Source organism: Hippocampus comes, unplaced genomic scaffold (genome assembly GCF_001891065.2).
Source record: "Hippocampus comes isolate QL1 unplaced genomic scaffold, H_comes_QL1_v1.1 scaffold108, whole genome shotgun sequence".
In the NCBI taxonomy this organism is placed as follows: domain Eukaryota; kingdom Metazoa; phylum Chordata; class Actinopteri; order Syngnathiformes; family Syngnathidae; genus Hippocampus; species Hippocampus comes.
In genome coordinates this window covers 785,827-796,251 of record NW_017805071.1, presented here as the reverse complement: position 1 = coordinate 796,251, position 10,425 = coordinate 785,827, and the positions used below count along the sequence as shown (strand labels likewise).

Genomic DNA, 10,425 nt, shown 5'->3' with positions numbered 1-10,425 from the left:
GCACCCACACACACACACACACACACACACACACACTAATTTAGAGTGATCCATTAACCTACCGTGCATGTTTTCGGAATGTGGAAGGAAACCTAAATACCCAGAGAAAACCCACACGGGCATGTGGAGAACCTGCAAATCCACAGTAAGGCTGGAGCCTAGATTCGAATTCTGCACCTCTGCACTGTGAGGTGGGTGAGCTAACCCCTTGACCACCGAGCATTTGCCCAACAATTTGGAATGCGGTGCACTGATGCAGTCATTCAAGTCCATGATTAGCTGGTCAGTAAAGTTGATATCAACTCTACAGTGACCATTACCACTTTCAAGACGTCTGGCGTGGTGTTACTGAGTTGGCATTTGGCTCCGTTTCAGCTTTGGGTTTGAGAACTGTTTTGCTGAAGGTCAGTTGGTTGGTTGATATGCAAGAATAAATACTTGTTATAAATTAATGAAACAATCCAAAAACTCTTCAGTAAAACTGAACCTTTTCACCTGCAACTCACATCTCATGTCCGGAACACATTGTGGAAGAAAAATTCAATTGGAGGGACCTAAGCTGTCTGCAGATAACATCCTTATTGTGCAATCGGGTTGCGAATCTTATCATGCATATTTAGCCGTTTGGAAGTCGGGAATCTCACCAGAAGCACATGACGAGCACATGGCTCCAGACTTTTATTTGATCAGGTGTATGGTTGGCAAAAGTCCCAATTTCTGTCTTCAAGAACATCTGGCTCGATCATCCGTCAAAGTGCTGGGTTAAGTCCCAGTTTTGTCATCATGACATGCTAGAACTCTGGGACTTGGGAGTGATGAGTTATGAGACGCTTGGTTGAAGCAGGTGCCCCCCCCCCACCCCCCCAGTGTTCCCTCCAGCATTTGCCTGATGTTTGACAAGATTTACTGATATGCCCAATCTGTTTCTATGAGTACAAAATGATTGAATACCCCTTAATATGTAATATTAACTTTAAGAACTCACGATGACTATTTTTCCAGTTCATATTTTAGTCTCTTCATAAGCAGCAGTCATTTAACAAAATATTAGTGTTGTCACAAGACCAACATTGTTGACTTTGATACTATACCTTCAGAAATGACCTCGATATCACTCCTGAAACCTGATTTGTTAAAATGCAAAACACATCTGAAATTTGGAGATATATCCAGTACTGCATAAAAGACATTTAAAGATTGGTTTTTATTATTTAAGCCTTCGGGCAGTATAAAATCTCACTGACTAGTAACATTTGAAATCTGAATTACTAGAATGGAGGATGTAAGCCTTGCGATTTGATTTAGAGACCAGATGGGCAATTGATTGTAATCAATCATAATCGGAATCATCTTTCTTGGCCAAGTATGTAGAACACACAAGGAATTTGTCTCTGGTAGTACAGGCTACCCTAGTATCATCAATAACAAGCAACTGCGAGAAAACAAGGACATGACAAATAAGTATGGAAAGGCATTCCGTAATGTAAGGGTACCGTTTTTGTGGTAGTACCACCAAATGACAGCTGTGAGACAATGTGCAAAAATATCAGGCAGAGCTCAAGTGATCAGTGGGAGAATCCAATACCATAACAGTTGTGCAGTTGGTGCCGATAATTATTGCTTCATTTTAAAGTGACCAGCATCAGTATTTGTAAAGCAAGTTTCAGTGTGCAATTGTACAGAAGTCCTTGAGCGCTTTAAGTTGTCTGGTGCTGTGGAATAGAGATCAGTGACAATGCTTCAAGTAAGTACAGAGCTGGAGCTACAATAATTATTGCGGTGATGCTGTTCCACAGGGGTGTGCAAAATTGCAAAGAGCCACTATACACGTAGAATTGGGTTACTGTTTAGGGAGTTAGTGGCTAGAGGGAAGAAGCTGTTTCAATGTCTGCTAGATTTGGTGCGCATGGATCGGTAGTGCTTGCCTGAGGGGAGTAGCTGGAAAAGGTGGTGGGCAGGATGTGGGGGGTCCAGTAGTAAAATCAAGTAAAATAAAGTAATTTCAGCCCCATAATTCTTCTTGATCAGTTTTTATATCTTGTTAGAAAGTCTGCATTGTTAAGATATTTGCAGTTATAAACGTTTCATGCATTGCTTACTGCAGTTTTTTTTTTTTTTTCAGCGACAATGACTTTCAACTGATGGGCTGACTCTGATCCCATTTTCTTGGAATATCATTTATACCGCACAGTGGAGATGCACGGAAAAAGCGGAAAAATACGTTTTTTTACCAGGAGTGTGAAAGGGGCTCCAGACTACTCATGTTAAATGTAGCAATAATTATGTGGAGATAGCTTTTAGAGTAAGGCGTGATGGACCTGCTTATGGTCGTTATTTTTTGAGAAAATAGAGAATCTGGCATAGCATATATTTGCTTTGCTGCCTTGTTTGGGATCTGGTCCTCATCACCTTCATCAGTCACACAGCCCGGGATCAAATGTAACATTTCTGAGCTCAGAATGGAGCAGATGTCTGCCAAACAGACGTTCTTGTTGCTATTGTTCCGCTATTTGAACATGGTTAATTTTGAAGCATTTGTGAGGAAGTTCACTAAAATAGTCTTTCTTTGGATTGGTATTGAATCAATTTAACTGTGTTCTCAAGCAGGTGTCTCATTAAAAAGTACTGCCGTGTTTAGTTGGGTCCAAGCTCTTTGATGGTCAGGACTAGACACACCCCCACATCCCTGCAATTTGAGTGCAATCAGTGCTCAATTATACCATTACCAGAGGTGTGGTCTTTAAGCAAGCAAAAATGTAAACATTTTTATTTTCATATGAATACTCGATTATGCGCTAAAATTTTGAGTAGGCTATCTGAATACCAAAAATTTTCGATAGCTGCAGCTCTAATACTTATTGTATGTTGCACAGCAGTTGTTGGCATAACTCACACTGCCTATTTGGAATGATGTATCAAATTCCCTATTTTTGATTGTTTCATTCTGTTAAGCAGGCGCACAGAGTGCGGCATCATCTTTTTCGAAACTAGCCACACAATGTGGTCAGTATAAAGGCTTATTCTTTTAGTTGGGAACGAAACCACAAACTTCCTGTTCCACCAGCAAGTGATTCTCATCCGACATGAGTCCAAATCACTAAAAGGTAACTCATTTTAGATTTTCCAAGTCTCTGTGTTTGATTTAAATGTCAAGGACAGCGTATGTTAACATACCACATTGTTTAGGTCATACATCCTGCATCGTCTCATGCCGGGCACACAGATGAGCTACAAACTCTCGTATGGTCACTGCAAATTTACAAATCAAGATTTTTTTTTTTTCTTGCTCTGATTTTCTTAAAAATACCCACTCACACTAGATCCCCTTTACAAAAAAAATGAAAAACATGTGCTTTCCTCATATCTTGTACTCACCTAATATACAGAGGTAGTTTGACCTAATTGGTTTGACTGGAATGGAGCCTTGCTGTATGAAGGAAGCCTGCACGCTGTTGGCATTATGCTTGTGGAGTCATATGGAGCTATATTGGAAGCACATTTTGCCCTCGGTGCTACTCTTAACACACAGTGTCAAGTTAATATAACGTGATAGACTGCATCGAATAGTTTTGGATGCTATGTTCGGATATTTGTGTAGCATTGGCCATAGTAGATGAACCATCACATTGTATTGTAATTGATACTGCGTTAAATTATTGGGTATTTGTCATGACATTGTCATTTTTGATCGAAACAATTTGACTTTTTCCAACTGTATGGCATTTCACCATGACGGGTGTCACAAAAGCTATATTTCAAATCCAAACCACAATCTATAAGTTTTCCCCTTTGACGTTATCCCCTTGGAGTCCAAATGTCTTTTTCTAGTTTCCTCTGCCATGCCTTCAGATACTCCTCAAAAGATTCTTCCAGGATCCTCCACAGCTTGATGTTGCCATGTCCTCAAAATGAGTTCCTTTGAACTTGGGTGAGTAGCGAGTTGCTACAGCATGGCCGTGTTCTTCTCGGCCGTAAACTGTCTGATGCTCAGGGTATTGTGAGCAGGGGCATTGTCCTGGTGAAGTAGCCACAGCTGTCCTACCACAGCCCACCCCTCCTCTCGCATACTGAACATGGCAAACACCACAGCGACACATTTTTTCAGCTGGCAGTGGGAGGCTTCGCAGCCTCACCGGGTCTGCGAGCCTTATTTTGAATGTTACTCGATCCGGTCAGGTGGGGTTTTTTTGGACACGTTACAAGAAAGTCGTGACAGCTCAGACAAAGGCTGAAGTGACAGCCGAAACTGTCAGCTAGTTAAGGGTTTTCTTCTTCACTAAAAATAGACCATTAAAAGAAACCTTAAATCTTACTTTGCTGTTTTTCACCTTTCTCGGGAGTTCTGGTCCCCATTAAACATGAAAAACGAGGGATTACTGTATTTCTTTGCTGTCTGAGTTTGCTGAAGTTTTCTGTTGCTCAGATTAATGGCACAGATGTGCGCTTTTTGAAGGTGTTTCAAATAATTTTCAGGTCAGTGGTAGTCACTCGCATTCCGCCACCCGGAAGTACTCTGGTGCCCATTGCAATGTTCTATTGCACCCATTCACCAATTATTAACAGGAGAAATAGAATTAAAATGAGTTTATCTTCGTGGTTGTGCCCCTGACTGCATGTTTCTGAAGTATCCTTCTTCTGATTGGACTTTTAAAACGGGCCTCAACAGGGCTCAAGTCTACTTTCTTTCTGTTTGTACTTGCGACCATTTTACGGGGCAAGTTCAATGTGACACCATATGAGGGCCTTCCCCACTCCCTTCTTTCTGACACATTTTTATGGGAGGGATGGTTCATGTGTGTGGCATTGAATAATGTATGGGTTATTATAATGGCAGTGTGTGTGCATGAATGTCTGCTTCTGTTAAGGCCAATGCCTTGCCTCAGCGTTTGAACATATTTTCAGAGGTGTCGAAATGAAGTCTAACATTGACTGCTGTAGCTGTATTCTCTGTTCACACGACTGGACTTTCTATGAGTTCGACAGCATGACATGATCCAGACTGTGGTCTCTCTGCCGCAAACAAAGGCATGCCACACACATGCACACATCACATATCCAGCTATCTGTGTTTGTCCTGCTTCTTCAGGCCTTCACCGATTGTTAGAAAACTTTACCAAGTGTGAGCATCACATGATCTCAGACAGGCCTTTATTATGTGACAGGAATGTGCAAGAATAGTTTGTGCAGAGATTTCAAAGAAACGAATGATTAATGATGTTGCTGAATGTAATTGAGTCTCATTTGTTACTCCCACCATGAGACATGGCAGTTTTATTTAGCCGCATTAAGTGTTTGTGTCTGTGTTTGTGCAACACTTCATCATTTGTATCACTTCTTTCTCAAAGAAAATATCACTGAGTCAAGTATTGATCAACTTTCTCAGCTTAGTAACTCACATACATTGCTGTACATGTGCGGCATTGCCATGCAAATACACACAAACTTACTCTTGTCTGGCCAAGAACACATTTGTGGCTTGAGGGTTCTCAAGTGTGTGTGCATGTGAGCGCTTTCATGGTGGCCCCAAGTGAGGGTGGAGTGCTCAAGCATTGTTTTCTCTTCGCAAGGGACCAAATGATGCCCTGCTCTTGGCAGGCGACAAATGAGAGCTCCACTTCAGTGGCCAGTAACACTATCCCCTGTCTTCGGGCTAGTAGCTGTGCTCAGCCTAAACAGAAACTATAGCAAATGCTAACCAAGGATTAATGGCCATTAAAATAGGTAGCTTGTTCCTAGGGAATCAAGCTAGTGTCTGTCCCATATATTTATATCCTGTGTCAACTCCCCACAGTTTAGAGAATTCCAGTGTGAATTTTGAACACTTAGATATAAGTCCAGAAATTTTTGGACAGTGACTTTTTTTTATGATTTTATAAGAATAAAGGCTTTTTCACAGTGCACACGCTTTCCTTGGTGTTCATTACAGTGCACAAGGACTTAAGTGCCCCGGTGCAAGTGTGCCCATATTTGGTGGTGCTTGTGTAGCAGCCAGCCAGTAAGTAAAAGGGATGCTTTTCCTGCCCTTTAATGATGGATAAAATATGATTACAGGAGCGCATGTTTTGAATTTTGTTTGGCTTTTCTGTATCACTTATTCAAACTTATTTTGACACTGTTTGGCAGTTAAAAATGTCACGATTGTTTTTCTTCATGGAGGGGAAAAATGTTTTGCAATTGGAAATCAGAGGGAAACAGACTGTGTTTGTCATTAGGCATTTGCTGTAGTTCTAAATTCTACTTGTGCTCAGTAAGTTATGCATGCGCACTTGAACATCGAAAGTGAAGATTTGTGATTCATGTTCCAAAGAGTGAAGATTGGCGATTCACGTTCCAAAGACTATTTTCACACAATCAGCAGTCTCTAAAAGATCCCTGGCAGCCCAATGTGCTATGCTTTTGTCTTCATTCCACAATTTGGCAAGTTCAGCTGGTGTGGAACCCTCTGTCGAAGGCAACATGTAATCAGAAACAGACTAGTCAAGAGAGTGGGTCATAAGCCAAGGTAATATTTATATTATTGTTACAACTCAAGCAGATCACATTTCAAAACAAGAATAAGTAACCGCCCTGTATCACACATTGAGCACACTCATTTTGCACTATCAGCATACACTGCCAGCAAGATAGTGTACATAATCTGCAGTGGTGAAAAACACTTCTGGCAACATCATTGGGAAGGAAGTGATATTTTCATGTCAACACATTTGCATGCACAAGGATTGCAAAACCAGGCACACCACAAATGTTGATGTTATTACAATGGATACGTAAAAAGAATCAAAGTTACAACTGCTTTGTGGATTTCTCCCAGCCAGATCTTTAGACAAATTATACAACTTTGCCGACTGTGCTGGTCTGCACCTCATCCTGGGCCTCAACGCACTGCACAGAAACCCTGACAACTCCTGGAACACCTCATCCACGCTCACCCTCCTCAAGTACAGCGCTGGCAAGAAATACAACATCTCCTGGGAGTTGGGCAACGGTCAGTACATTTGTCAGGGAGTATGACTAAGTACCCTTGTTTTTCCACATTGGCCATTTTAGAATCAGGATGGAAGAGTGGTCTGCCTTCAGGTTACAGTCTGTCCTGGAGGCGTGAGTTCAAATCCCACTTCTGATAATGACTTGTGCAAATGTAGCCGTTGTGGGACCAATACAAATTATTTTAAATGCCATATTTTCAAATAGATTATTATAATCAGGGGTGCATACAAGCAGTGTGCAGGAACGATGATGGCAGTAGGCGGGGTCATCTCGGTCTCTCCGGCACAACTTTGACGGTCAAAGTATGTCTTTACGTGACTGTGGTACATAGTGGAAAAAAAAATTGGACACTCGACCACTCTCCTAAAGTCCTGTACTAAATCAGATAGCTGATCACAGCGTCAAGGGTGGGCAATCTTTTGAAGGAGCCCTGCGAGAAGCTGAAATGGTTGCTGAGGGCCACATCAACATGCTAACTCCAATTGTCTTGTCACGGTGATCGACTGGTTAGGACATCCGCCTCGTAGTGCAGGTGTGCAAGGTACGAATCCGGCTCGGGCCTTCCTGTGTAGAGTTTACATGTTCCCCCCATGCCTGTGTGGGTTTTCTTTGGATACTCCAGTTTCTCTCTCTCTCTCTCTCTCTCACACACACACACACACACACACACACACACACACACACACACACAGAAGTCAGATTTAGTTCTTCCTATTTTAGATTTATGTTGGTACAGGGGGCTACTAGGATGTTAGCTGTTTTAAAATTTTTATTGTGAAGGACTGCTTTTGTTTTTTGACTTTGTAAAGGTTATTTAATTTGCCTGGGATTTCCGTGAGAGACCTCAGGAGATAATCTTCACCGTGGTGAAAACTAATGGGGATCTCACTTTAAACAATATAAAAAAATGATTTTGAAACAGCGTAAATAATAATTTAAAGATACAAGCCATTGAACTATTAAATTTTATCCATCAATCTATTTCATCCTGGACAACAAATCCGGCGATTAACTGAGGCCGAGCATCTTTTAGACCACTATTGTAAGAAATGTGTTGTATTCACTAGACATGCCATTACTGACACCATTACATTCAATACAAATGAAAGACATACCGTATTTTCCACACTAAAAAGCTCACTGGATTATGAGGCACACCTTCAATGAATGGCCTATTTTATAATTTTTTTCATACACTGGGCGAACTGCATTTTAAGACGCAATCTACAATGCATCCACTAGATGGAGCTAAGCTCAAGGAAACACCAACAGAACAATCAGATGTCAGTAAAACGTATTTAGTAAAACAGCGACACAGTTCACTTAACCAACAGCAAGTTATAACATTGACTCATTAACGTTGAACTCTCTTGCCGCTGCTCTTTTTCAGTGTTCAACTGCGTAACCGATCACCTTAAGTTTGAACTCTGCGTTGTCAGCATGCCTCGAGCAAGGAGCCATTTTGGGGTGGAAATATTACCGTAATGACCATACACAAAGCGCATCGGATTTTAAGGCGCGCTGTGAGCTTTTAAGAAAATGGAAGGCTTTTAGGCGCACCGTTTAGTGCGGAAAATACGGTACTATTATTTTAATAAGACACTTTTCATTAACTATTTGAAGTATCATGAACAATATCTTCTATGGAGAATTGTCCAATGATAAACGACACATCGGCTGCTCATTTGCACTCCAGATTTTTTTTCTGCAAGAGAGACATGGAGGCTATTGAGATTACTATTTACGACTGGGAAAATCTTGTGGCCGACTGTTGTGGGTAGAGAAGCACCCTGACTAAACAATTGATTGTTATTTTTTGCAAAGACATTGTCCAGATCTTGCTTTGTGTCCTGTTTGATTTTGCAGTGCTGTCAATTCACAAATATTTCCTGTCCTGGCCTACACATGGCTTGTTGGAGAGAAGGGTTTATTAAATATCATTGCTTTCAGCCTTTTTTCTTTTCTTTTTTTTTTTTTAAACAATCTTTTACAAGTATGTTTTTTTTCCCCTTGTTTTTTCATTATTGGCTTGCATTCATTTATTAATTGTCTGGCCTGATTTGGAAATCCTGTGTCAATTTCAGTATTTGTTTTTTCAGTTTTCTTTCTTTTTTTTTTTTTAATGGCAAAATGATTGAAAGGGTTTTTAAACATGTTAGTCCAGTATTTCAGGGGTTAATTGTAAGTTCACATGAGGAATGTGGAAGACCCGCGAGTCCTCATCTGTGCTCCGCACATAAGGAGAGGAACTGAAGCACACTCAAACCGCTGTCTTAAAGCATAAAACGAAATGAAACGTGATCTAAAAAGTTCACACTTAACACACACATACAGTATAACATGGCTGCTACCCAATTGCCGGCTACCGCACAAATACTGGCGCTGTCTACATTTTCACTCGCTATGAATGACGCCACTTATTTCAAGAGTAACTTCTGTGTCATAGTTTTCATCTTTTTTTTTTTTTTTTTTGACCAACTTCATGTCCTAAAAGGAATAAAAGCAAAACACACCCGTGGCATTCTCACCACCTGCATTATGACAGGTCAGTGTTAAACATTTGTGTGACATTTAAGACATATTTTTCCTTCTACTTGATTTTCATCTGCCACACAGCTCCCGCTTGGACCTTTTATGTTATCCTCGGCGGTTGACTGAAGACCGTGCAGAATGCGTTGATTTGACCATGTCAAATCTTTGCGTGAAGACGTGTACCATGGCGAAAGAAGCTATTTAAAATAGATTGTGCAGATGCAGTGAACATTTATGGAGGGGAATTGCAAAGGCTGTTGCTCGTAAAACCGTCTGGACCGAACCTCGTAAACAACAGATAAATACGTAGACACATAATGATAATGCTCTTTATAGGAGTATTTCATCAACGTTTAAACAACACGTTTTGTCTCCTGTGTTTTGGGTTAAACCAGTGCACTCATTTCATTTGTTTTTTTTTTTCCATGACGTTGAGTTCATCTCGCCACTTGTAATGAGTTTCTCGTCATGTTTTTGCTGGCTGCTCTCAAAGAAACCAGAATGCAAGAACAATATTCTACACTCTTTATGTTAACTGTGCCTGTTTTCCTCCCAGAACCCAATGCCTACCGCAGCATGGTGGGCCGTGCCATCAACAGTACCCAGCTGGCTCAGGACTACACCCAGCTGCGGACCCTGCTGCAATCTGTGCGCTACTATAACCGAGCTCACCTTTATGGCCCTAATGCCGGAAGACCCCGGAGGAATGCCATTCTACTTCTGGACGGGTCAGTCAAGATTACACACACTACGGAAGCTTCATTGGTCTTGAGACAGATGCACGCGCAGTCACACACATGTGTTTATGTCTTTCTGGATGGCCCGTTTGAGCGTCTCAGCCCAAGTTATATCATGTCAGCCTAAACGAGGTGTCACCTGATTTACAGCGTGTCGGCACAACGTCTC

The 10,425-nt window shown here is 41.2% G+C and overlaps 1 protein-coding gene across 1 annotated transcript in view; it reads left to right on the top strand.

Moving 5' to 3' along the window:
• hpse2 (heparanase 2) overlaps positions 1-10,425 on the top strand; it is a 47,129-nt gene that overhangs the window by 16,281 nt on the left and 20,423 nt on the right. The window contains exons 4-5 of the mRNA XM_019864669.1: positions 6,812-6,985; positions 10,076-10,247. Of these exons, the coding sequence (XP_019720228.1) occupies positions 6,812-6,985; positions 10,076-10,247 (346 nt within the window). The remainder of the gene's footprint in view (positions 1-6,811; positions 6,986-10,075; positions 10,248-10,425) is intronic.